At 44.3% G+C, this 27876-nt stretch overlaps 2 protein-coding genes, 1 non-coding gene and 1 pseudogene across 8 annotated transcripts in view; 1 reads left to right on the top strand and 3 right to left on the bottom strand.

Moving 5' to 3' along the window:
- Positions 1-7104, top strand: part of PFKFB1 (6-phosphofructo-2-kinase/fructose-2,6-biphosphatase 1) — a 155551-nt gene extending 148447 nt beyond the window's left edge. For 5 of the 6 annotated variants that reach the window (XM_030305580.1, XM_030305577.1, XM_030305581.1 and 2 more), the window contains 4 exons: positions 2392-2521; positions 5212-5274; positions 6328-6392; positions 6749-7104. In XM_030305580.1, the coding sequence (XP_030161440.1) occupies positions 2392-2521; positions 5212-5274; positions 6328-6392; positions 6749-6808 (318 nt within the window). In that variant the 3' untranslated portion in view covers positions 6809-7104. The remainder of the gene's footprint in view (positions 1-2391; positions 2522-5211; positions 5275-6327; positions 6393-6748) is intronic. The other variant, XM_030305578.1, reaches the window with a different exon arrangement.
- A 1682-nt stretch (positions 7105-8786) lies between these two features.
- LOC115507286 (trophinin-like) lies at positions 8787-17263 on the bottom strand. The gene is given in 12 exon segments (XM_032592164.1): positions 8787-10772; positions 11768-11882; positions 12450-12512; positions 12931-12973; positions 13067-13146; positions 13858-13949; positions 14467-14546; positions 14800-14863; positions 14979-15083; positions 15737-16915; positions 16917-16928; positions 17222-17263. Coding segments are annotated over 12 exon segments (3786 nt in total). The 3' UTR covers positions 8787-8861.
- On the bottom strand, positions 12117-12245 carry LOC115507980. The gene has a single exon (XR_003966890.1). It is a non-coding gene; the product is annotated as a small nucleolar RNA SNORA11 (small nucleolar RNA).
- Positions 17264-25520: 8257 nt separating the features above from the next.
- Positions 25521-26802, bottom strand: LOC115507289 (annotated as a pseudogene).
- Between the last annotated feature and the right edge of the window lie 1074 nt (positions 26803-27876).

Here is a 27876-nt window from a genome sequence, read left to right as displayed (position 1 = left end):
AGACAGAGAAACTATAAGGCTTAATTACTCCAGAGAGAGAGAAAAGAAAGTAAAGAAGGAGCTATAGAACATGTATCAAGAGAATGGACTAAATATGTCTGCTTAACCAAACCAACAACCAGAGTAACCAGACTAGAGGTGGGAAGAGATAAGAAGGAGAAATGGAAGGGAGAATATATCTATATAATAAGAATTGCCCAATAATTAAATCAGGCAATCCAACAGCACTGGTCTGGAGGAGGATTCGTCTGGTTCATCAGCATCAATCCTGCTCCAGTAGATATGCAGTTGCCACACGCAGGAGTGGTTTGGTTGTAGGAGGGTCCTGCTTCCACTGTGGGCCACACTGTCCAATCCTATCCCTGAGACCCCACTTTGGTGGTGGTGGGGAGAAAAATGGCAACACTCCAGTCCCTCCTCCATTGACCTGGAATCCCAAACCACTCTGTTCAAGCCGTCATCACTGCTGTGGGCACAAATGAGGTGGTTTGTCTCGCTCTGCTTATTCCCATGTCCTGGCACTTGACTGGGATTCCAACTTTCACTCTGCACACCCCGGTACTGGGGAAGTGCCACTCTGCACCACCTGATATGTGGTCTCTGGCTGGTAAATGCAGGCAGGCTTTGTCCTGTTCCACAGCACTCCAAGGAGGGGATCACTTTCTCCTACTACAGACTGTGCCTTTGACCTAGCCACCGAGCCCAGACTAGCTCCTCTCCTCCCCAGGTGCACTAATCGGGCAGCCAGCCCCAGTCTTGAGAAAGCCCCTCAGTTAGAGATTGGATCTTTCTTTGTCCCAGTCCGTGGTTTTTTCTCTTGTCCAGATACAGTCCTATGCTTCCCTAGCCTCTCTTTCTCTTCCCTTTGTCTCTCTGCAAAAGGGGATCCTTCCCCTCTGCAGAAGGGGATCCCACTGCTCCACTCATTTTATCTCTCCCAGTTTGCAATCACACATCTATGGCCCATCAGGTTGTCCTGGTGGTTCCCTGGAAGCGACTCTGTGTTCCTCCTGGACTCTTAGGGTTCATAGTCCTTTGGCTTCAACACTTCTTTGTTTGAGAGATTAGGGAACCTCAGATTCCCCTACTTCTCTGCCATGTTTGCCCCTCCTCCTATGGATATTTTTTTTCTGGTTTACACTTCTATTAAGGATGTATCCCTGGGGTGCCTGGGTGGCTCAGTCAGTTGAGCGTCTGACTTCGGCTCAGGTCATGCTCTCATGGTTTGTGGGTTCAAGCCTTGTGTCGGGCTCTGTGCTGACAGCTTAGAGCCTGGAGGCTTTCGGTTCTGTGTCCCCCTCTCTGTCCCTACCTTGCTCATGCTTTGTCTCTCTCTGTCTCTCAAAAGTGAATAAAGGTTAAAAAATTAAAAAAAAAAGATGTAACAGAAACCCATGGGGAAGGGGAAGGAAAAAAAAAGAGGTTAGAGTGGAAGAGAGCCAAAGCATAAGAGACTCTTAAAAACTGAGAACATTGGGGCGCCTGGGTGGCTCAGTCGGTTAAGCGTCCGACTTCGGCTCAGGTCACAATCTCATGGTCCGTGAGTTCGAGCCCCGCGTTGGGCTCTGTGCTGACCGCTCAGAGCCTGGAGCCTGTTTCAGATTCTGTGTCTCCCTCTCTCTCTGACCCTCCCCATTCATGCTCTGTCTCTCTCTGTCTCAAAAATAAATAAACATTAAAAAAATTTTTTTTAAATAAAAAAAAACTGAGAACAAACTGAGGGTTGATGGGGGGGGTGGGAGGGAGAGTAGGCTGGGTGATGGGTATTGAGGAGGGCACCTTTTGGGTTGAGCACTGGGGGTTGTATGGAAACAAATTTGACAATAAACTACATATATTGAAAAAAAATTAAAAAATTAAAAAAATAAAAATAGATGTAGCCCTTTGAGGGTCTCAGATGTATGTGAAAGTTTCAGTCCTGATTCTCAACCGTCTACACACCTAAGACCTTGTCTTCTGTCTCTATAAGGTTTTAAAATCTCAAGCCTGTTAGATATTGTGATTGAAAAATGCCCCCAGAGCATTGTGGCTTCTGTATCCACTTATTTCTTTTTTTCCCCACGTTTTTCTTCATTTTGGAATCCTTCATTCATATTTCCTTTATTTTGTTAAAAGATCAGCAGTACAACCATTTATTTTATGTGGTTTTTCTAGGAATTTTATATTAAGAAGTTTTATTATTGTTATTGTTATTTAGTCCACTGTATTGATTGTCCCCATTTAGTACATGAGAAACTAAGACCCTAAAAAGAAGTGAGTTGCCTAAGACAATATTGTTGGGTCAATAACTGAACGGGCACCAGATCCAACTTTTCCTGATTCCTAGTCCTGAGTTCTCTGGGCAAATGTGCCTCATCTACTCTTTTTACCCAAATGTTCTCTCATTTTTAGTCCTATGAGGATCTGGTTCAGCGTCTGGAGCCAGTTATAATGGAGCTAGAACGGCAGGAAAATGTACTGGTGATCTGCCACCAGGCTGTCATGCGGTGCCTCCTGGCCTACTTCTTGGATAAGAGCTCAGGTACCACTCTCCTCTCTGTTCTTGGCATAGGGAGCTGGGTATGATTTGGAACCCTTACACCAGCAGTCTGTGGTTTATACCTTAGTGGTTAAGAGCACAGTATCTAGAACAAAGATGCTTGAGTTCAAATTCGTGCTCTGTAACATAATAGATTTGGCAAATTACTTTAGCCTCTCTGGCCTCAATTTTCTCATCTGTAAAATGGGGAAATAATGATGAAGTTTAAATACATTAACATATGTAAAGAGCTGAGGGCAATTCATGACACATAGTATGGGCTATATGTGTTAGCTGCTGCTATTAGTATTATTTTGAGCTAATGTTTTAAAAGCCAACATTAACAGTATGCATCAACATGAAAAAGCTGAGCCAGTTTTTCTATGAAGCATGCTGTCATCAGGTGGTAATGGGACTTTTTGTTGCCTAATGATCCTGATTATAGGTTTCTGTCTTTGTTGTGGGGATGATTTCTCCCAAGATAGTGATATTTCCATTTTATTTTTTAAATATTTTCTTTTTAAAAATATATCTAGACATTATAATTTACAGAGTATCTATACACTGACAACATATGCTGGAATGCAAACTAGGGCAGAGAGCCTAGAAAGGGACCATTATGTTAACCTCGGGTGTGAGAGTCCATTTCTGATGTGGATGCTGAAGTATGGGCATCTCCAGGATACTCTGAGTATGTGAGGACATTGAAAAGTTATACTTGAAAGTTATATTGTGCAATGTCCTGCAGACCTGAATATTTTCTACTATGGTAGTTTCCAAATAAAGGGAACTTATAATATGAAGTCATCAAAAATCGAAACCTAAGGAACTTGAGAACTTGACATTGAACAAGTCATTTCCTCTGCCTGGTTCTCAGTCTCCTCACTGGAAAACGTGATGGGGCTTGGGATGAGGGTTCTTGTGCTACTAGATTTCTGACAGCTTCCAATCTCCATTGCTTGGTACTGTCTTTGAGACCATGAGGCAAGCACTGTAACTCTGACTGTGCAGATGAGGAAATGGAGGCTTTGAGAGGTAAAGTGATTTACCCAAGGTCATGGGGCTCAGAGGGTCAGTGAAGGGTGTCAATCTCAGGTGCTTTCTAGAGGATTCCCAGTTAATAAATGCATAGATTTGCAGGGGGTGGGGTGGGGAGTGGTACATTCACCTGTCATTCTCACACTGCTTCACCCACTTCCTACATGCTTTCATGCACAGGACATACCAGTTGTTCACAAAGGCCCTGGGAGTTGGGCCAGGCAGTGCTCGGGACATGCTTTTACCCGTATTACTCAGTGAGGAAACTTAAGGCCCAGAGAGATGATGTGACTCAGGAAGCAGACCCCCCAGGAGCCTCATAGCTGGGGCATGCTCAGAGTACATTTGGTCCAATCCTGTCCTATGAGAGATGGGAACTCTGAAGGCTAGAGAGAGAAAAGGCTGGGCCGTCAGTTGTCCAGGTGGTGGCAGAGCTAGGTCAGAGACCTCAGACAAGTCAGTCACTTCCCTTCTCTGAGTCCAGCTGTCATGTGTGCCATGTGTGTCATGTGTGTCATGTGTGCAGGGGAACAGTAACCCCTGCAGAGTATCAGCAAGGGTGGAATGAGATCTTGCACCAAATGCAACCAGAGGGCCCAGAGCCTGACAATGATGATGACAAAGATGAGGAGGAGCAGGATAGATGCCCAGGATATCACCAAACCTGATGCCTCAGGAGGCTAGGAGGGTGGTGGTGACCTAAAAAGACCAGGATCAACCTCGGGGGCAGGGAAGCCATGAGGGGTGGGGTTCTGGCTCAGTGAAGGGAGATGGGAAGTGGTAAGTGCTTGCTGGGTGAGTGAGAGTGACTGTCGTCGGAGAATAGTGGCAAATGAGGGTGTCATTCCCGTGACACTGTGAGCCCCTCCAAGGCAATGGTAGCTGGCTGCCGTGGGCAGAGCACGCATTTAGCCTCTGAGGGTCTTAGGTTCAAGTCCCAGTGCTGCCACTTCCTGAGGGTGACATAGGGCAAATGTCTTCCCTTTCAGAGCCTTACTGTCCTCATCCATTGAATTGGGCCTGATCAACTCCTCCTCTCAGGGATGTCTAATAAAACCTAGGCCCACATAAGAAATGGTACATGAATATTCAAAACAACTTTATGAACAATAGTCAACAACTGGAAACAAGTGAATCAAGAAATGCTTGTCCATCAACAAGTGTGAGAGGAATCAGAGAGCACAGGCCTGGGCTGGAGCAAAAAACTGTGGGAGCTGTGAAGGTGCATGTACACCTATCCAAGGGTCCTGGCACATAGCAAGGTCTCAGAAAACTTGCTGACATACATTTGTGTGCCTTCATTTAGAGGCCTGTGGAAAGCCTGAGGCTGGGGCAGGATAGAGGTCTGCCTTGGTCTCATGTTTGCCCTGTTAATGAGGAGATAAACCACTTCCCAGATGACCAGCCTGTCCCTCCTGGAGAACTCACAATCTGTCCACATTCCCCAGGGAACTCTTTTCTCCCTGTTCTAGAGGCCATCTCTCTGCATTCTTCGTCATTGCTCACCCTACTCTCAGCACTACCCACTGCAGAGTGTGGGGAGTGTGCCCTTGATGAAGCTGACCATAAGGAAGGGGTTGTGGCAGAAGAAGCCTGGGGAGGTGGTACCCTCCACACTACCCTGTCTCTGATGGCTGTTTTCTCCTCCTTTCTAGATGAGCTGCCATATCTCAAGTGTCCTTTGCACACAGTGCTTAAACTCACACCTGTGGCTTATGGTGAGTGCCCCTACCCTCATCTGAGGAAAGGCACATAGAGAGCATGAGCATACCTCCAGTGCATACCATTTGTACAGCAGAGACCTTGGGGAGGTTTCTTGGGTATGTAATTAGATGTCTTGGTGAAGGAAAGATTAGCAGTAATAAAATGAGAACAGGGAAGAACGGGGATGGCCTCTAAATCCAGGGCCTGGCCTCAACTTTCTCTGGCTCTATCAAGTATGGAGCACTAGCTGTAGAAGAGGTCCCCAAAGGGGACCAGAGGAATAAGTGTAGTTTGGGACCAAATTGAAGAAAGGGCTCAAAGATCGGCCTGGTCAGTTTAGACTATCTCTTGGGGCATTAGTTTTCTATGAAATATTCATGAGCAGGAGAGAGACAGACTCTACTATCTTCTAGGATGTGAGCAGGGCAAACAGCACACTGAAGCCCTGAGCAGGGTGCAATCCACAGAGATGGAGCTAAGGGGGGCTTCTACAGGCATTATGCTTCTTCTGCCAGCCCCAGACCCCAGTGATATCACTCTCCTTTTTCTTCGGGCTCCCAGAACTCCCTTGTGACCTTCCACACCTCTGGTGTTGCCATAATCATTTTGCCTCTAAATGAACTTTACCTGGGATTGATTGTCCCAAGGCAATGGCCCCAGAACTCTTCCACCACTTCAGCATTTAACACAGCTTAGAAGATCCACAGAACTCCATCATTATTATATACATTAGATTGCTGCCTCACAGACCACAAGAGTTGAGGGAGGCCCCAGAGATCATCTATTCTCATCTCCTTCCCATTCCCAGTTGAGCAACTGAGGCTCAGAGAACTCTAAGACTATCAGGGACATGTGGGAGGACACCTCATTGACTCCTCTTAGACCTGGTGTCTTCCCCATATGTCACACAGCTGGTCTACATTCCCCTCCCTACAGCCCAGTCACAATCTGCACACAGTGTGGAGCTGGGGCTATGGGTGGTGATGGGCATGGGAGTGAATGACACCTTAGGAAAGACCTGTGCTTACCTTGGGGGCTTATGGATGGACTGGTTGTTCTTTTCTGAGGCTGCAAAGTGGAGTCCATCTACCTGAATGTGGAAGCTGTAAACACACACCGGGAGAAACCTGAGGTAGGTGAGGGATTCTATGGCCTAAGCTGGCACATAGTGAAAGCACCCACCTGCACAGAAAGACCACTCCAATCCCACATAGCTTGGATGTTTCATACCAACAGGTAGAATAACCAGCACCCAGAAATGCAGGAACCATGGCCCAGGCCTGAGGTGACTTGAAGATAAGGGACTAGAGCAACCCTTACCCAAAATACCTCAGGTTGAGATTCCCCAGAGGCTTGCCTGAGAAAAGGGTCAGGATCCACGCCTGGCTGAAATAGAGGAGCCTGGGACAAGAGGACAAGAGGCAGGGGTGGGTCTGGGCCTCCATAGTGGTATCTCCTTCCTATTAATCCTGGGCTCTCTTCCCCCAGAATGTGGACATCACCCGAGAACCTGAGGAAGCCCTGGACACTGTCCCTGCCCATTACTGAGCCCTTTCCAAGAAGTCAAACTGCCTTTGTCTCCACTGTTTCCCACCTTTAAGTGCTGCTTACCTTGCACTTCTCTTACCTCAAGACGCTGGACTTGGTCTTACTAGAAGACCCCTGCTTCTAATGAAGAAGCCCTCAGCATCTCCAAAACAGGCCTCGATTTCCAGCTACAACCAAGGAGCTGTCTAGTTATGAATGAAGCTTTTTCTTTCTTAATTCCTAGTTCCTTATCAATAAAGCCTTCTCTTGCTGCCTACAAGGAGGGAGAGGAAGTCATTGTGAGACTTCTCCTACAAGATCTTCTTAAGATCTTTGTGAAATGCCTCTGTTGCTGTGGGGTGTGGAATGGATGAGGGCTTCCTGGAGGGTAGGGTTCTGGGGTAGCACTTCTAAAAGTGAGGGAGGATATAGGTCTCTGTACCTATGGGCCTTGTTCCTTGGTGGGCAGCATGGATGAGGACGTGATACCTTCATTCATACACTCAGAAGAATCTGTACCTAGACCATAGTGTTCCTCTCTTTTCCAACTCCTGCTGCCATCCTTAGTGATTTTCATGTTCATGTAAACTATCCAAACAATACCCTGACCTCCAAGTCTCCTGACTCCAACTCCAGTGATCATTTCCCCCTCAGCTACCCATTCCATAGACCTTGGCATCATCTAAACACCCCTCTCCCAGTATGACTTCTTAAATACAAGGATCCTGCTATCTGACCACTGGCCCCTAGTCCTTACAATTCTGTATCATCCATAGGATCCCTAGCAGCATGCCTCCCACATAGGAGGCATGTGTGTAATATTTCTCGAATGAACGATATTTGTTCTTATGCTGCATCAAGAGTATAATCTTTTGATTCCTCCATTGTCTCCTAATCGACAAGTCCTCTTCCTCCTCATTGTTCTTCCATTCCTAACCAGCTTGGATTCTATATTCCATTTCTTCAACCACTCTCTATGCACCTAGGTATTGGCAACCCAGTGGTGAAGAGACAGACTTGTATACTCACTGCTTTGATTCCTTTGTTCTTCCATCATAGCCTCCAGCAAAACCCAAACCTTGTATAATCCATATTACCTTTTTGGGGGGAGGATCTACCACTTGAAACAAACCTACATTTATTTGCTTCCACAGCCACCCTTAAATCCTATTCAAAGTCAAGGTCGCCCTCTATTCTCTGGCACTCTATCTCACCCCACCTTCTCAGGCACGGGCTACTTCAGTCAATTGTTGACTGTTCCTTATCTATCTCTTGTCCTTTATTGGCTTTTATATGTCCTTTATATGTCTCTGCAACATACTCATATGTCTCTCTCCTATCTCAAGAAAACCCTCCCTTGCTCCTGTGTCTACCTCTAGTCTCACTCTATCTCTCCATTCCCATACAAATGTCTCAAAATGAATCTGTATTTCCTTCCAGAACGCTCTCCCTCAAATTTCTGTTCTAGGATTTCCCCCTTGACATCTTTGCTCAAGCTATAATCCTCTTGCCTGCCATGCTTTCCCCAGGTCTTTATCCCATTGAAATCATACTTTCATTTTAGCCTAAAGCTGGAGCCCACCATCTCTGAAGAGCTATGCTGATATCTATTTCTTTTATGAACCTAAAATGTCACTCACAACAACCTAAGCACATTAAAAGACATAAAAAAACTCCAATTCATTTTGCAAATTTAATATAACTCCAATACCAAAATATGACAGCACACAAAAAGCAAACAATAAAGCAGGATCAGCAGATTTTTCATAGTGTGTCACCCTCAGCTGATTGATAATATCTGCTTATACTGCTGTATGGACAAAGATTCCAAGGATGTACCTTGGATCCACGGGAAGAACTGCTGCAATTAATTAGCATTATCTATAAACCTGGGATCTGAAAACAAAACACCAAACAGAAGCACATTTTAGCAACAAATGTTTTCTCATACTTCCATCATTGTCCTCATCTCCCTACCCAACCCTCCCACTTCGGGGTTTCTTAAAATTTCCCAGCTATTATACCCATTCCCATAGGCCATGCTGTGGAAATGTTGTAATTACCTGAAACCTCACTAGCCGTAGGAGAAGCTACAGGCAACAAGGCTGGTGACTTCACCACCAAAGCCAGCACCATTTCTTGGTCCACTGCCAAAGCCATCACCACTGCTTGGTCCACTGCTGAAGCCAGAACCTGTGCTTGGTCCACTGCTGAAGCCAATGATAGAACTGGGTCCACCAATAAAGCTGGTGCTGATGCTAGGTTCACCAATAAAGCCAGTGCTGGTGTTGGAACCACTGCCAAAGCCAATGATGGTACTTGGTCCTCCGTTGAAGCTGGTATTAGGCCCAGCACCAAAGCCATCACTGATGCTGAGGCCACCACTAAAGCCAGCACTGGTGCCAAGTGTGCTGCCAAAACCAGCATTGGTGCCCAGTACACCACCAAAGGCATCACTTGAGATCAGTCCACCACCAAAGCCAGCACTGGTGCTCAGTCCACTACCGAAGATAGCACTGGTGCCTAGTCCACTACCAAAGCCAGCATTGGTGCTCAGTCCACCACTAAATCCAGCACTGGTGCTTAAGCCATTGCCAAAGATGAAACCAGCAGTGGTACTGGATCCATCACCAAAACTAGAGCTGGTAGCACCACTAAAGTAAGTGCTAGTGCTAGGAGGGCCACCAAAGCACAGGTTGGTGTTAGATACACTGCCAAAGCAGAGGCTGGTGCTGGGAAGTCCACCAAAGCCAATGCTGGCACTGGGAGAAATGCTAAAGTCAGTAGTAGTGCTAAGTGCCCCACTGAAGTCTGTACTAGTGCTGAACACACCGCCAAAGCCAGACATGCTGTTAGGTGCACTGCTGAGGCTGGCATTAGTGCTAACAGCACTGCTAAAACCAGCACTGGTGTTGAGTGCATTGCCAAAGCCAACACTGGTGCTGAATGAACCACTAAATCTGGCACCAGTGCTGGGAGGACCACCAAAGCAAATGCTGGTACTTAGTGTACTGCCAAAGTCAGCACTGGTGCTGGAAGAGCTACCAAAGGAGACACTGGTGCTGAGCACTCCATCAAAACCAGTGCTGGTGCTAGGAGAGCCATCAAAGCAGATACTGGTACTAAGTGTGCCACCAAAGCTGACATCAGAGCTGGAAGAGCCACCAAAGCAGATACTAGTGCTGAGTGTGCCACCAAATCCAGTGCTGGTGCTGAGTGCACCACTAAAGACTGTGCTGGTTCTGGGTATAGTGCCAAAACTGCTACTGGTAATGAGTGCACCACAGAAGCCAGCAGTGGTACTGAGTGTCCCTCCAAAGCCAGAGCTGACTCCACCACTGAAATTGGGACTGGTGCTGAGTGGGATACTGAAACTAGAGCTGATCCCACCACCAAAGCTGGCACTGGTACAAGGTGTGCCACCAAAGCTAATGCAGGTTTCACTGTTGAAACTAGAGCTGGTGCTGGCTGCACCACTGAAGCTAATGCTGGCTGCACCACTGAAACTAGTGCTAGTGCTGGGTGTGCCACTAAAGCAAATGCTGGCTGTACTGCTGAAGCTGGCACTGGTGCTGGGTGTGACACCAAAGTTAATGCCAGCTCTGCCACCAAAGCCACCACTGGGGCTGGTTGCATCACTGAAGCTAATATTAGCACTATTGCTAAAGGTAGCCCTGGTGCTAGCTCCTCTGCTGAAGTCGATGTTGGTGCTGGCATCTGCATATTCTTGGGCTATGGCCTCAATTTCAAATGAAAATCTGTTCCAGGACGGATCATCATCGCCTAACTCTTCCCTTGTTAGGCAGTCGATATCCATGTCATCCCAATTCCAGGGCCCAGCCACAGCTTCCTCTCCAGTCCCCATTTGGGCTCTTGCCTCAGCCCTGGCTTCAGCCTCAGCCTCAGCCACAGCTGCAGCTTGCACTTCCATCTCTACTGCCTCCCGGTACTGAGCAGCCCAGTCCTTGGGGTCTTTCTTCTGCACCTGAAATGGGGATGATAATCATTATGAGGATAATAACATTTGTAATTATATAAGTACATACTATGGGCTTTGTATAAAAGCAATAGTAGTATTTTTTTTTTCCAATCATGGGTCAATCCTGATATCCATTTCAGCTCTGATAACTAAGGTGCTGTGTATGACCTTGGACGAGTTACTTAACCTCATGGAAAAGATGGAAAATGATAAGAGAGTAAGTTATGGATTGAATGTTTGTGTCCCCCTAAAACTCATATGTTAAAGCACCAGCCCCCAATGTGACTGTGGAGATTGAGCCTTTATGGAAGTAGAGCTAAATGAGGTCATAAAGGCGGGGCCCTACTCCAATAGGATTAGTGTTTTTATAAAAAGAAGCTCTCTCCCTTAGGGCACCTGGGTGGCTCAGTTGGTTAAGCATCTGATTTTTTATTTCAGCTCAGGTCATGATCTCATAGTTCGTGGGATCAAGCCCTGTGTCAGGCTCTGTGCTGACAGCACAGGGCCTGCTTGGGATTCTCTCTCTCTCTGTCTCTCTCTCTCTCTCTCTCTCCCCTTCTCTGCCCCTCCCCCATTCGTGCTCTCTGTTTCTTAAAATAAATAAACATTTAAGAAAATAGAGGCTTTCTACCACATGAGAACACAGCAAGAAGACATTCATCTGCAAGCCGGGAAGAGGCTTCATCAGAAACTGACCCTGCTGGACCTTGATCTGGGACTTCCAGTCTCCAGAACTGTGAGAAAATAAATTTCTATTGTTTAAGTCACCCAGTCTGTAGTATTTTGCTATGGCGGTGCAAGCAGACTAACACAAAGTATGAAAAAGGAATGAAACAATTAAACTTTATGTTCAGCAGCATTCTCAAACATCAATGAAGTTCCACATATGTTTGTATATGAACTGCAGGCTACCCTGTGCCTGACCATCCCTGCATGTAGCCTGCCCCAGCTGGGGGCATCCAGAACCCTTAATATAACAAGTCAGAATTCTCTCCTATTACCTTACATGCAAACTTGAGGACTTTCAGCTTGCTAGTCTCATGGTAGGAGCGCAAGCCCCAGAAGAACTCATATTCAGGTGGTCTGCTGTTAGGGACCTTCTTGTACTCCAGGTACCTTGGAGAAAGGAAATGAAACTTGCTTCTAACCAAGCAAATCTGCTGTGTAACCACTGGGCACTAGATGGCAACCTCTTTGAAACAAATACTAAACTCAGCTCCTGGAGAAGGATTTCTAAGACCCTTCTTCCCCAGACTCACTCCCAAACCTAGTTCATGATCTTGGTCTCTAATATTGAGTCATTTCCCATTGGCTCTGTGCAAAGCAGTCACTTGATGCTTCAGAGAAGGAATGTATAGGGCATGGTGTCACAGGAAGGCCAAAGTATCTTGCCACCTGTGAGGAGTAAACCCAAGTTCCTGTTGGGTGTGTTGTAAACAGAGGAGCCATTCTTCAGGCACCCTGCTCTGAGCACACCCCAAAGCAAGGGTCTTGTCTTTGGTCTAGCCCAGTCCTGGAATTGTCCACTTATAGGAATGGTGGACAAAACTCAGTTCTAGGGCATAGGATGCTCTTATTACATCTAAAGCTAGTATAATAAAATGGCTGATAAAGCAATTTATTAACCAAGCCAGCACACTCAGAACATTTCAGGGCCAAACAAAGCCCCCAAATACCACTTACTTCTGCTTCACAAACTCGTCTGTGATGAGCTTCCTCACTTCCCCAAAAAGTGAGTGCCTCACCCTGACAATGGAAAAAATAACCCATAAACAGAGATGAAAACTTCCCAAATGAGAGCAGAGGCATTTCTCAACATGGAAGAGACCTCTCTAGCACATGCAGCAGTCCCAATGAAGCTGGGCGAGTATTGAACACATGGTCGCTGGAAGCAAGAAATTGAGGCCAGATGGTTCTTTGTCAGGGGTGCCCCTGAAGTTCTATCTTATATCTCAGCTTAGAATGACATAGCAATTACATAGGGAGAATGAACTCCAGGGAGTTCAGGACCATTTCATCATCCACCCATATCAGAACACTGGACCCTCTACCCAGTCTAGCACCCTTGCCCACTCCACCAGACCACCAGACTGATGAATTCCTGGGATTCCTCTCTTGTCAAAGGACAACATGGACAGCAAGCACTGAAAGAGCCCAATCATACCCAGGGTGCAGCCCCAGCTTGCGCAGCACCTCCCAGATGACAGCTGCAAGGGGAGGCAAGAGGAGACAGGGACAGAAAATGAACATGTGGAATTCCAACTGTGGCCACCCATTCAGCTGCATGCTCAGCCACTCACCCTCACTGGCCTTGTTGCCATTCATAAAAATGACACTCAGAATCACCATGAGAAGACCTAGTTTGGGTGTGTCCTTGGTCCTAGGGGAATAACAGGGTAGAGAGAAGGTTTATGTCTAGCAGCTATCTGCAAATAACACACCAGTCAGTTCACTAAGCTAGCCTCTCCCAGATTCCTCAGACATGAGAGAAATCTGCCCAGTCTATGCTTCAAGCTCTGTGTGACCCTGGGCAAGGCACTTAGACTCTTGAGCCCCAGTCTCCTATTCAGTAAAATGGGAGAATCCAATCTTCCCCTGCCTCAGGTTGCTAATAAGATGGAAGAATGCTTGTTAAACTGGTACAACCCAGGTACCCAGCCAATGTGAGTCCCTTCTTTTTCTCCCAGATCCTTATGCTCCAAGAGAATTCTAGGAACGACCCCAGTGATGGCCCCTGTCCTTTAAGAATCATGATTCACCTACCCTAAGAAACCCTCCTTTGAGAATCACTCTACCAAAGCCAGTAGGAAGAGACAAGCAATGACAGGTCTACTTTCCTGGGAAGCTTCTGAAGAAATAGAAAACCTGACAGTAGGAATGCACTGCTTCAGGCTTCTACACCTTCATTTAATCATAATCAAGCACCACTACCATGTGCAGGGCTCCAACTGGGTGTAGGAGCTGGAACAGGGGCTTCTTCAGCCCTGTCTTCCTGCCTCTCCAAGGAGATATGGGGAGAGATGACAGGGATGGGATAGGGCCATAGACAGAAGCAGAGCCTCCCTCCCATCCCAGCCCTTTCCCAGCTTACGTTCCCAGTATGCCTGCAGAGGATTCCTGAGTGTTGATCAGAATATACAAGCTAATTTGCTTATCAATTTCCTTCAGATTGACTCGAAACATCTGCCAAGTAAAAGAATAGCCTGTGAGATCACAAAATTCAGCCTAGGCATCAATGATCTTCTTGAGCATCCCACACTTCCCTGTGTAGAGTTTCAAGTGTGTGTGCAAAATCAGTGAGATAATGCACGCAAAGCACTTAGCTAAGTTGCCACCACTACAGCAAGCAGGTAAGAAATGTACTATTATTATCAGCATCACCTTTGTAATTAGTGGGGATCTAGGGATACAGAGAATGGGGAATGAAAGGGAGAGGTGAGCATCTGAAATACATTACAGGACATGTCTAGCAGCAGACAGGACTAAATTGGGAGGCTTGGGTCCTAGCTGTGCTTTTACCACTGACTTGCTGTGTAACCCTGGGCTAGTCTATGTTCCCACTTAGGCCACTGTCTGCCTATATGGACAGTGATGGGGTTGGATTAGTGAGTCTCTGTGGTCTATCCTGGAAGGGACATGTATGTCTTTGTTTGATTCAAGGCTTCCCCATTGCGCCCAGCCCCCAGGGCTGCCCCTTCACCTTCTCCAGAGCGTAGCTTGCTCGTTCAATGATCTCTGGAAAATATTCATCATATTCTTTGATGACATCCTTCAGCATGTCTGTAAGAAGGGAAAGGTAGGAGCATCTGGGCTAAGCAGGGGCCACAGGGCTGCAGCCCTTTTGACAACCTGTGGGCTCAGTGCAGTTTGAGTTCTGAACTATGTTAAGAGGAGATGCCAGCCATGGCACAGTGTAAGAAGGGAAGAGGAGGACATATGAGAGAATGAGGAGCTATAAAGTAAATGGTTACCCCAGGGCATGGGAGAGATGGGAATCGACAGATTTCAGGGAGGAGGGTTGGTATGACTCTACCTGAGCGCTTGATGGGGATCTTTGCCTGGTCCTTAACCAACAGGTATTTCACCAACTTATTTGCCTGGGAGAAGAGGAATACATGGGGAGATCTCAATATGTTTTTATAAAACTTAGAAGAATGACAGAAAAGAAGAAAGGTGAAAAAAAGAAGAGACTGGACAGCATTGGAGTCTTACCCTTTCTTGCAAAAGAGCCACATCTCGGGGTGGCGGAGGCCTCCAGCCCCATGGGACCAACCTGTAATTATCGCCACCTCTCTCATCCCCATTCAGATGCTTGGACTACATCATCAGAAAGAAGGAAGGTCCAGAGTCACCAGGTGAAAGAGACAGCTTTGTATCCTTATCTTACCTTCTCCTAAAAATCCCCTAAACCCTCCCTGTAATGGGTCTTGACCTTACAATTGGCGACCCTGAGTCCCAGATTTGTCTTTCACTGTCTTCCAGGCAGGAGTTTCATTTCCCTATCAGGACAGAAGCCACCCAAGGGCAGGACCTGGGGTTCCTCCTCTTCGTCGGCCACCACTGACTGGACAAGTCACTTCACCTCTCTGAAACTCAGCTTTCTTATCTGTAACACTGTATCTGTGATCCCCAGAAAGCAAAAGTTACTTTCAAAACATAAAGATACAACCTATATGACTGTACCCAAGACAAAGCTTGCCTCATGGTAACTATTATGAAAATACAAGTTGAATTATATCCAGGTTGTAGCTAAGTGTATGGATGTATTATTTCCCCACCAATCTATGAACCGTCAGGGAGCAGGAACTATATATCACATTCTTCTCAGCATCTCTCACAGCCTATCTGAACACAGGTACTGGCTCAGACTAAAAAGTCTCAGTAAACTTTTATAGAACAAATGAACAAACTAGGAGGATAGGAATGGGAAAGAAATGAAAAATTAAGGGTGGTAATGTCAAAGATCTCACCTTTTGTTTCCTCTTGCCCCGGGTCCTGGTTGTAGGCTCCAGACTCAAGTGAGCCAGGTAGTCATCTGCCAGGGCCTGGACAGCAGCAGCAACCTGAGTCTCAAGGGCATTTTTGTTGGTCTTAAAGGTGGCCATCTTGGCCTGGGCCCCTTGGTCAACAATTTTAGTCTGGCTTTCAGCTATCTGGGCCTTAGTGGCAGACTTATGAGCCCTGGACCCTCTCTTGACCTGGAGGGTGGCTGCTAGGGCTTGGTTTGTGACCATTTGAGTGGCAGGTGGAACCTCAGAGGCCTCATAGGCAGAATTTGGGCCTTTAATGGCAGTCTTCTTGCCCTTGAATTTTTTGGGCCAGATAGCTGCTGCTGTGGCCTCAATCTGCCTGGTAGCTGTCTCAGTGGCATTTGGGGCCTCTAGAAATTCAGTGTCAGTATGTATGCCCTTAACAGTTGCCTTCTTGGCTTTGGAAGCTTTATTAGTTCTAATGCAGGCTGCTGTGGCATGAGTAGTAGCTGCCTCATTAGTAATTCTGCCTTGGGTAATAGCTGTGTGGGTGGTGGTTAAAGCCAGTGAGATATCAGTAGCACTAGTTATAGCCTTATCAGCAGCCTTCTTAGCTTTGGAAGCTTTCTTGGGCTTAGTGGGGGCTATCAAGGCCTGGGAGTTGGCTGACTCAATGGTAATTGGAGCCTGGATAGCCTTCAGGATATCTGGTAGGTTGAGGGCCTGTAAGGGTGTCTTGATCTGTGCAGTAACACTCTCATTGCCAGTTAGAGATTGGAAGACTTGGTCTGCCTTAGCCATAACACTCTTTGTCTTATTGGCTTTCGTAGGCTGAGCAGTGACTGAAGAAGCCTGAGTATTGGCTGCTTCAGTGGTAGCTTCAGCCTGGTTGATCTGGGGGATGGCAGGCAGGTTTAAAGCCTGCAAAGTTACTTTAGGCTTGATAGTCGTAATCACATTGGTAGATGAGACTGTAGGGGCAGCAGGTATGGTCTTAGTAATAGCCTTACTAGGGGACTTCTTGGTCTTGCTTTTCTTAGGCTGGTTGGCAACTGGTGGGTCCATGGCCAGAGGGTCCTTGGTTGCCGCCAAGAGGGTATGCATCAGCAAGACTCTGTCTTCTTGTGTCGTCCCAGTCTGTATATCTGGAGGGAAGTGAAGCCCCAGGCTCCCAGGGGGGAAGCAGAGGGCCCTACACACTTAGGATTACGATCTACTGAGCCATCTGGCCTCCCTAAAGCCCACCCTTTCCACGAAGGCCTCCCCTTCCTCTGCGCAGTGATTGAAGGGGAGGGTGAGGGAAGAGAAAGGGAGCAGGAGATAGAGTAAAACAGGTTTTCCTCTCCTCCTCCTTCCCCTGGTAGGGGGAGGGCTGAGACAGGTTAGGCAGGAAATTCTTCAACTATAGAGTGGTAGGGGGCTCAAGAGCAATAAATGAACTCAGTACGGGACAGATGGACTGGTGAGAATGTACAGAGACCTCACCTGGAATGGGAGCATCCTATAACCGTAGTCACTTCTATCCATTTTCTGAAAGGCCGAGTAACAGCTGAGCCTGAGGGGAAGGGGTCTGAGTTAGGGAAGAATGAGAAGAAGAGGGAGATTCACCCGACTTCCTGCCTATCCTGAAGGAAGGGGGAATCTCATCTAACTTTGGACCCCAAACCCTTCAATGACTGGGTTCTCATACCTAGAAACCCAGACCACCTATCCAAACCCTAGCTCCTTTTGCCTCCAAGAAACTGCAAGTCAGTTATACAGCCCCGCCCCTTTAGCTTACACACGCCCCCCGACTGCAACTAAATAGTGCGCATGCGCACCAACTGGTGCGGGGTGGGAAGAGTAGTATGTATGCATGCCTTCATGCACATGCGCTTTGGTGGACTGGACAGTCAGACCACCTCAATCCCACAGACACCCCCTCCTCTCAGAGCAGCAGAACATGTCGGCCAGCCTAACTGCATCCTATTCCTAACTGCATCATATTTCAGTCCAAACGATCCCCCAATACCAGCCCGCTCCCTCCCTGCAGGACTACTTTGCACCGCCCCTACCCCAACACAGCCCACCTCCTCTTTGTGGTATAGACACGCACCCGCCCCTTCCTGATATGCCCCCTCCCTCCGTCCTGCAGTATTTCTCCACACCTCCTCTTTCCCTAATACGCCCCTTCCCTTCTCTCTGCAGTATGTCCCTGCACCTCCCCTTCCCCCAAACCGCACCGACACTTCCACGTTTACAAGTGACCGGTTCGCCCTTTCTGCGACATGGATACCCCACCCACACATCCAACGATATTACGCTATAGTGTATTCCTTGTTCCCGAATACTACCAGGTTCTATCCCTTCCCATTTCAAACCACAATCAACCAGGTCCTAGCCCCTCTTTCTGCCCGTCTGAGTTAGGTCGTTTTAGCTATTCAAAATAGATTTTGCCCCTCATTTCTGGGTCCTGATCACTACTTCGGTGGCCCAAACCGGATCCTGTCCCCTTTCGCCAGCCTACTAGAGTCCTGCCATAGCTTATCTCCCTCCCGACTCTGGTGCTACTTCTTTTTCTACTGCCTGAACCATTGATTGATCTTTCTGCAGTCCGAACCGGGTCTGCATCCCTCCTTTCTGCGGCTTGAACAGATTCCAGATCCCTCCGTTAATAAGGCCCAAAGGGGATTCTGCCCCCTCTATCTCCCTTATGAATAGGATCCAGGCACCTCTGAACCGGACCACTTTAATGTGGTTAGTTTCCAAACCCGTAGCAGGTTTTCTTCAAGGCTTAGGATGTGTGGAGTCAAATACATTGAAGCCACAGCCCACAGGCCCCCGTAGGGTCTTCACTAAAGCTGGGCACCTTAGCTCACCTTGTGCTCTGGAGTCCAGAAGGCGTCCTCTCTCTCCAAGCCTCTCCTTAGGTCTGAGCCTGTCAGCTTCCCCTCCCCAGCCGGAAGTGGTCCTGCTTTTTTCCACCTCCAGAGGGGTCTCATTCCTTGCCTGTCAACCTCCTCCCTTACTCACTACTTTCAACCTTCCATTCTCCTCAGTGTAGTCGCTTTTCTGCATACTACCTCCAATTCAGCTATCGCTCTCTCCTATTCTCCATTTGATTTCTCTATCCCCCACTCTGTATCCCCGTTCTTATTTGACTTCTCTGTTCCCCCTAAGAGGACTGTGCTTCTTTGAGCTCCCAAACCAACCCTTCCTACAGCACCGCCCCCCATGCCAACACTAATTACAGAGTGTGTTGTAGTGTGTGTCTGGGTCTCTCGCCCTGGGAACTGTTCTGGGGCCAGAGGTCTAGGTCATATTCATTTCCTTCTCAAGTATGACCAGATTAAAACATTTAGAGTCTCTAAACACTAAAAAATAGGGTGTCCCACATCATATGCAATTCAGAATAAAAACGGTAAGGGTAAGAAAGCCTACCAACGTTTTTAAATTTATCCCTGATGACTATATTGATGCTTTCAAAGAATATCAACTTATCTGAAAAGCTTTATTGGGACCATGTTCTCCCTTTACAGGTGCACTAAGCAAGTACTTAGACTCTCTCTCTCTCTTGTGAAATGGAGCACTGCTCCTCAGCAAAGAGTTCTTGGGCTTTTATTTATTCATTCAATCATTAATTATATGTTGAGCACACAGCTGTGTCAAGGTGCTTGTTGGATGTGGGCAAAGACAAGTAAGATAGGATAGTTATACACACACACACACACAATGGAGTATTACTCGACAATCAAAAAGAATGAAATCTTGCCATTTGCAACTAGGTGGACAGAACTAGAGGGTATTATGCTAAGCGAACTTAGTCAGAGAAAGACAAATATCATATAACTTCACTCATAGGAGAACTTTAAGGTACAAAACAGATGAACATAAGAGAAGGGAAGCAAAAATAATATAAAATCAGGGATGGGGACAAAAACATAAGACACTCTTAAATATGGAGAACAAACAGAGGGTTAATGGAGGGGTTGTGGGTGGGGGGATGGGCTAAATGGATAAGGGGCACTAAGGAATCTACTCCTGAAATCATTGTTGCAGTATATGCTAACTTGGATGTGAATTAAAAAAATGAATTAAATAAAAATTTTAAAAAACGATAGTAGCTGTCTTCAAAGATCTCAAATCTATTCTTTTTTTTCTAAATATTTTAATTAATTTGCTTTGTTACATTTTTAGTTTAATTCCAGTTAGTTAACATATAGTTTGATATTAACTTCAGGTGTATAATGTAGTGATTCAACACTTCCATACATCACCATGAGCTCGTCACAAGTGCATTCCTCAATCCCCATCACTTCTTTAACCAATCCCTTCACCAACCTCCTCTATGGTAATTATCAGTTTGTTCTCTATAATTAAGAGTCTGTTTCTTGATTTCTCTCTGTCTCTCTCTGTCTCTGTCTGTCTCTCTCTCCTCTCTTATTTTTTACCTTTGTTTTGTTTCTTAAATAGCACATATGAGTGAGGTCATATGGTGTTTTTCTCTGTGTTATTTCACTTAGCATTACATTCTCTAGATACATCCATGTCAATGCAAATGGCAAGATTTCATTCTTTTTATGGATGAATAATATTCCATCTTCTTTATCCACATCTTCTTTATCCATGGACACTTAGGCTGCTTTCATATGTTCCCTATTGTAAATAATGCTACTATAAATATAGGGGTGCATGTATCCCTTTGAATTAGTGTTTTTGTATTCTTTGTGTAAATGCCCATTAGTACAATTGTTGGATTGTAAAGTAGCTCTATTTTTAACTTTTTGAGGAACCTTCATACAGTTTTCCACAGTGGCTATACCAGTTTGCATTCCCACCAACAGTGCACTAGTGTTCCCTTTTCTCCACATCCTCACCAAAACCTGTTGTTTCTTGTGTTGTAGGTTTTAGCCATTCTAACAGATATGAGGTGATAACCACTGTAGTGTTGATTCGCATTTCACCCATGATATGTGATGATGAGCATCTCTTTATGTGTCTGTTGGCCATCTATATGTCATTTTTGGAGAAATGTCTATTCATGTCTTCTACCCAATTTTTAACTGGATTATTTGGTGTTTTGGGGGGAGGGTGTTGAGTTGTATAAGTTCCTTGTATACTTTAGATACTAACCCTCTATCTGATATGTCATTTGCAAGTGTCTTCTCCTATTCTCCACGTTGCCTGGTAGTTTTGTTGACTGTTTCCTTCACTGTGCAGAAACTTCTTATTTTGATGTAGTCCCAATAGTTTGTTTTTGCTTTTGTTTCCCTCACCTCAGGAGACATATCTATTAAGATGTTCCTATGGTCAATGTTAAAGAAGTTACTGCCTGTGTTCTCTTCTATGATTATTATTATTTCAGGTATCAGATTCAGGTCTTTAATCCATTTTGAATTTAGTTTTCTATCTGATGTAAGAAAGTGATCCAGTTTCATTTTTTTGCATGTTACCCTCCAACCATTTGTTGACGAGACTGTCTTTTTGCCATTGGATATTCTTTACTGCTTTGCTGAAGACTAATTGACTATAGTTGTGGGTTCATTTGTGGATTTTCTATTCTGTTTCATTGATCTATGTGTCTGTTTTTGTGCCAGTACCATAGTGTTTTGATCACTACAGCTTTGTAATATAACTTGAGATTGGGAATTGTGATGCCTCCAGATTTTCTATTCCTTTTGAAGATTACTTTGGCTATTCAGGGTCTTTTGTGGTTCAGTATGAATTTTAGGATGCTTTGATCTAGTTCAGTGAAAAATGCTGTTGGATTTTATTTTTTTAATGTTATTTTTTGTTTTTTTATTTTCTTTTTTATTATTTTTTAAATATGAAATTTATTGAAAAATTGGTTTCCATACAACACCCAGTGCTCATCCCAAAAGGTGCCCTCCTCAATACCCATAACCCACCCTCCCCTCCCTCCCACCCCCCATCAACCCTCAGTTTCTTCTCAGTTTTTAAGAGTCTCTTATGCTTTGGCTCCCTTCCAATCTAACCTCTTTTTTTTTCCTTCCCCTCCCCCATGGGTTTCTGTTAAGTTTTCAGGATCCACACAAGAGTGAAACCATATGGTATCTGTCTTTCTCTGTATGGTTTATTTCACTTAGCATAACACTCTCCAGTTCCATCCACGTTGCTACAAAGGGCCATATTTCATTCTTTCTCATTGCCACGTAGTACTCCATTGTGTATATAAACCACAATTTCTTTATCCATTCATCAGTTGATGGACATTTCGGCTCTTTCCATAATTTGGCTATTGTTGAGAGTGCTACTATAAACATTGGGGTACAAGTGCCCCTACGCATCAGTACTCCTGTATCCCTTGGGTAAATTCCTAGCAGTGCTATTGCTGGGTCATAGGGTAGGTCTATTTTTAATTTTCTGAGGAACCTCCACACTGTTTTCCAGAGCGGCTGCACCAATTTGCATTCCCACCAACAGTGCAAGAGGGTTCCCATTTCTCCACATCCTCGCCAGCATCTATAGTCTCCTGATTTGTTCATTTTGGCCACTCTGACTGGCGTGAGGTGATACCTGAGTGTGGTTTTGATTTGTATTTCCCTAATGAGGAGCGACGTTGAGCATCTTTTCATGTGCCTGTTGGCCATCCGGATGTCTTCTTTAGAGAAGTGTCTATTCATGCTTTCTGCCCATTTCTTCACTGGGTTATTTGTTTTCCGGGTGTGGAGTTTGGTGAGCTCTTTGTAGATTTTGGATACTAGCCCTTTGTCCGGTATGTCATTTGCAAATATCTTTTCCCATTCCGTTGGTTGCCTTTTAGTTTTGTTGGTTGTTTCCTTTGCTGTGCAGAAGCTTGTTATCTTCATAAGGTCCCAGTAGTTCATTTTTGCTTTTAATTCCCTTGCCTTTGGGGATGTGTCAAGTAAGAAATTGCTATGGCTGAGGTCAGAGAGGTATTCTCCTGCTTTCCCCTCTAGGGTTTTGATGGTTTCCTGTCTCACATTCAGGTCCTTTATCCATTTTGAGTTTATTTTTGTGAATGGTGTGAGAAAGTGGTCTAGTTTCAACCTTCTGCATGTTGCTGTCCAGTTCTCCCAGCACCATTTGTTAAAGAGACTGTCTTTTTTCCATTGGATGTTCTTTCCTGCTTTGTCAAAGATTAGTTGGCCATATGTTTGTGGGTCTAGTTCTGAGGTTTCTATTCTATTCCATTGGTCTATGTGTCTGTTTTTGTGCCAATACCACTCTGTCTTGATGATGACAGCTTTGTAGTAGAGGCTAAAGTCTGGGATTGTGATGCCTCCTGTTTTGGTCTTCTTCTTCAAAATTACTTTGGCCATTCGGGGCCTTTTGTGTTTCCATATGAATTTTAGGATTGCTTGTTCTAGCTTTGAGAAGAATGCTGGTGCAATTTTGATTGGAATTGCATTGAATGTGTAGATAGCTTTGGGTAGTATTGACATTTTGACAATATTTATTCTTCCAATCCATGAGCACGGAATGTTTTTCCATTTCTTTATATCTTTAGAGAAGATTTTTTTAATGTTCATTTTTGAGAGACAGAGAGAGAGACAGAGCACAAGTGGGGGAGGGACAGAAGGAGAGGTAGATGCAGAATCTGAAGCAGGCTCCAGGCTCTGAGCTGTCAGCACAGACTGATGCAAGGCTCAAACCTATGAACCATGAGATGACCTGGGATGAAGTCAGATGCTTAACCTACTGAGCCACCACTCCCTGTTGGGAGTTTTTTGATTACTAACTTAATTTCTTTGTTGGTTATCAGTCTGTTCAAATTTACTAGTTTCTCCTCTTTCATTTTTGGTAACTTATATGTTTCTAAGAATTTATCCATTTCTTCCAGGTTGCCCAGTTTGGTGGCATATAGTTTTTCATAATATTCTCTTCTAATTTTGTATTTCTGTGATGTTGGTTATTTTTCCTCTCGCATTTGTGACTTTATTTATTTGAGTCTTTTCTCTTTTTTTCTTCATAAGTCTGGCTAGAGGTTTATTTATTTTTTTTATATTTTTTCAAAGAACCAGCTCCTGGTTTCATTGATATGTTTTGTTTATTTTTTTATTTTCTATAGCATTAATTTCTGCTCTAATCTTTATTATTTACTTCCTTCTGCTGCTTTCAGATTTTATTTGTTGTTCCTTTTCTAGCTCTGTTAGGTTTAAGGTTAGTTGTTTATTTGAGATTTTTCTTGCTTCCTGAGGTAAGCCTGTATGTCTGTATACTTCCCTTCTAAAACCACTTTCACTGCATTCCAGATGTTTTGGACCATTGTGTTTTTATTTTCATTTCAAATTTCATTTTATTTATTCTTATATATCTTTGTTGACCCATTCATTGTTTAATAGTATGTTATTTAACTTCCATGTGTTTGTGGTCTTTCTATATTTTTTCTTGTGGTTGACTTCTAATTTCATAGTGTTGTGGTCAGAAGAGAGTCACGGTATAACTTCAATATTCTTGAATTTCTTGAGGCTTCTTTTGTCGGCTGATATGCAATCTATTCTGGGGAATGTTCCATGCGCAGAAGAAAAGAATGTGTATTTGCTGTTTTAGGATGGAATGTTCTGAATACATCTGTTAAGTACATCTTTTCTAATGTGTCTTTCAAAGCCATGGATTGTTTCCTTGTTCATTTTCTGTTTAGATGATTTCTATATTGATGTAAGTGGAATGTTAAAGGCCCTTACTATTATTGTATTCTTATTGGTTAGTTTCTTTATGTTTGTTATTAACTGTTTTATGTATTTGATCACTTCTACGTTGGGTGAGTAAATATTTATAATTGTTATATCTTCTTGTTGGATTGTACCCTTTATGATTATATTGTGTCTTTTTTGGTCTCTTATTACAGTCTTTTATTTTTTTTCAACGTTTATTTATTTTTGGGACAGAGAGAGACAGAGCATGAATGGGGGAGGGGCAGAGAGAGAGGGAGACACAGAATTGGAAACAGGCTCCAGGCTCTGAGCCATCAGCCCAGAGCCCGACACGGGGCTCGAACTCACGGACCACGAGATCGTGACCTGGCTGAAGTCGGACGCTTAACCGACTGCGCCACCCAGGCGCCCCTATTACAGTCTTTTAAAGTCTGCTTAGTTTGTGAATGGAGCTAGAATGTATTACATATATACTAAGTGAAATAAGTCAATCAGAGAAAGACATATACCATATGATTTCATTCATATGTGGAATTTAGGAAACAAGACAGATAAACACATGGGGGGAGGAAAAAAGAGAGGGAAACAAAACACAAGAGACTCTTAACAGTAGAGAACAAACTGAGGGTTGATGGAGGGGGTTGATGGGTGGGAGATGAGCTAGATGGGTGATGGGTATTAAGGAGGGCACTGGTTGGAATGAGCACTGGGTGTTGTATGTAAGTGATAAATCACTCAATTCTACTCCTGAAACCAATATTGCATTGTATATTAACTAAAATTTGAATTTAAGAAACACCTCTTTAGTTTGTTATAAGTATTGCTGCCTTAGCTTTCTTTTGACATACATTTGCATAATAAATATTTTTCCATGCCCTCACTTTTTTTTCTCATTAAACTTTTGCTTTAATGGGTCTCAAAATTCTGTGACAGATTTTTGATCAAAGTTGTTTCCATTAAAAAGTACTGATTTTAAAAACTAATAAAACTGCCACACACACACACACACACACACACACACACACAAAACAAATGGTCCACAAAACAGTCTCCTTTCCTTCTGAAGGTTTTACGATGCATTATCATTAACCAGTCTTTTACTATTAAACTTAAACTGCCAATTCACACAAACAGTTCTGAGACTGTTCTTCCACCAGTGATTAAGACTGGGGTGGCAGGTATTAGGGATAATATTCATTTAGCCTTCTGAGCTTTCTCGGCAGACTTGGTGACCTTACCAGCTCCAGCTGCCTTCTTGTCCACTGGTTTGATGACACCCACAGCAACCGTCTGTCTCATGTCACGAACAGCAAAACGGCCCAGTGGAGGGTAGTCAGAGAAGCTCTCAACACACATGGGCTTGCCAGGAACCATATCAATGATGGCAGCATCACCGGATTTCTAGAACTTGGGACTATCTTTCAGCTTTTTTCCAGAATGACGGTCAATCTTCTCCTTCAGCTCAGCGAACTTGTAGGAGATGTGAGCTGTGTGACAGTCCAGCACAGGTGCCTATCCAGCACTGATTTGGCCTGGATGGTTCAGGATAATCATCTGAGCTGTAAAGCCAGCTGCTTCCATTGGTGGGTCATTTTTGCCATCACCAGCCACATTGCCATGACTAACATCTTTGGCAGATACGTTCTTGACATTGAAGCCCACATTGTCCCCAGGTAGAGCCTCACTCAAAGCTTCATGGTGCATTTCAACAGACTTTACTTCAGTTATAACATTGACTGGAGCAAAAGTGACCTCCATGCCTGGCTTAAGAACACCGGTCTCCACTCAGCCCACAGGGACAGTACCAATACCACTAATTTTGTAGACATTCTGGAGGCGCAGACGCAAGGGCTTGTCAGTTGGACGAATAGATGGCAGAATACAATCCAGAGCTTCAAGCAGTGTGGTTCCACTGGCATTGCCATCTTTATGGTGACTTTCCATCCCTTGAACCAAGGCATGTTAGCACTTGGCTCCAGTATGTTGTCACTATTCCAACCAGAAATTGGCACAAATGCTACTGTGTTGGGGTTTTAGTCAATTTTCTTCATGTAGGTGCTGACTTCCTTAACGATTTCCTCGTATCTCTTCTGTCTGTAGGGTGGCTCAGTGGAATCCATTTTGTTAATCCATAAGTTGTTTTACACCCAGTGTGTAAGCCAGAAGGGCATGCTCACGGGTCTGCCCATTCTTGGAGATACCTACTTCAAATTCACCAACACCAGCAGCAACGATCAGTACAGCACAGTCAGCCTGAGATGTGCCTGTAATCATATTTTTTGTAAAGTCTCTGTGTCCTGGGGCATCAATGATGGTCACATAGTACTTGCTGGTCTCGAATTTCCACAGGGAGATATCAATGGTGATACCACGTTCACGTCTGGCTTTCAGTTTATCCAAGACCCAGGCATACTTGAAGGAACGCTTTCCCATCTCATCAGCCTCCTTCTCAAATTTTTCGATAGTTTTTTTTGTCGATCCCACCACATTTGTAGATCAGATGACCAGTAGTGGTAGACTTGCCTGAATCTACGTGTACAATGACGACGATGTTGGTATGAGTCTTTTCCTTTCCAATTTTGGTTTAGGTTTAGCGGTGGTTTTCATGACACCTGTGTTCTAGTGGCAAACCCGTTGCGAAAAATCTCCATGCCCTCACTTTTAATGCATGTCTTTAGGTCTGAAATGAGTTTCTTGTAGACAGCATATAGATGGGTCTTGTTTTTATCTTGTTTCACATTCAGAACAATTATTGATAGACATGTATTTATTACCATTTTATTATTTTTTGGCGATTGTTTCTGAAGAAATCTCTGATTCTTCCTTGTCTTTCCCTTTTTCATGTTTTGCTGATTTTCTTTAGTGATATATTTGAATTTATTTCTCTTTATCCTTTACATATTTATTAGTGGGTTTTTATATATGGTTACCATTAGGTTTGTATATAACCTCTTCTGCATATAACCATCTCTATTAACTTGGTTATTTAAGTTTGAACCCATTCTTTACTCCTTCCTGCCCACATTCTAGATGCATGTCTTTATATTTTATATCCTTTTATTTTGTGAGTTCCTTGATTATTTTTTACAGAAATATTCCATTTAGATTTTATGTTTCCTACATCTTTTTTTTGAAATTTATTTATTTAAATTCAAGCTAGTTAACATACAGTGCAGTATTGGTTTCAGGAATAGAACCCAGTGATTCATTACTTTATATATGTAAATGCTTATTCCAACAAGTGCCTTCCTTAATGCCTATAACCCATTTAGCCCATCCCCTTACCCACTTCTCCAGCAACCCTGTTTTTTCTCTGTATTTAAGAGTCTCTTATGGTTTGCCTCCCTCACTCTTTTTATCTTATTTTTGCTTCCCTTCCCCTATGTTCATCTGTTGTGTTTCTTAAATTCCACATATGAGTGAAATCATCTGATACTTGTCTTTCTCTGCCTGACTTATTTTGCTTAGCATAATAATCTAGTTCCATCCATGTTGTTGCAAATAGCAAGATTTTATTCTTTT

Source organism: Lynx canadensis, chromosome X, assembly GCF_007474595.2.
Source record: "Lynx canadensis isolate LIC74 chromosome X, mLynCan4.pri.v2, whole genome shotgun sequence".
NCBI lineage: Eukaryota > Metazoa > Chordata > Mammalia > Carnivora > Felidae > Lynx > Lynx canadensis.
This window is presented reverse-complemented; position numbering and strand designations above follow the sequence as displayed.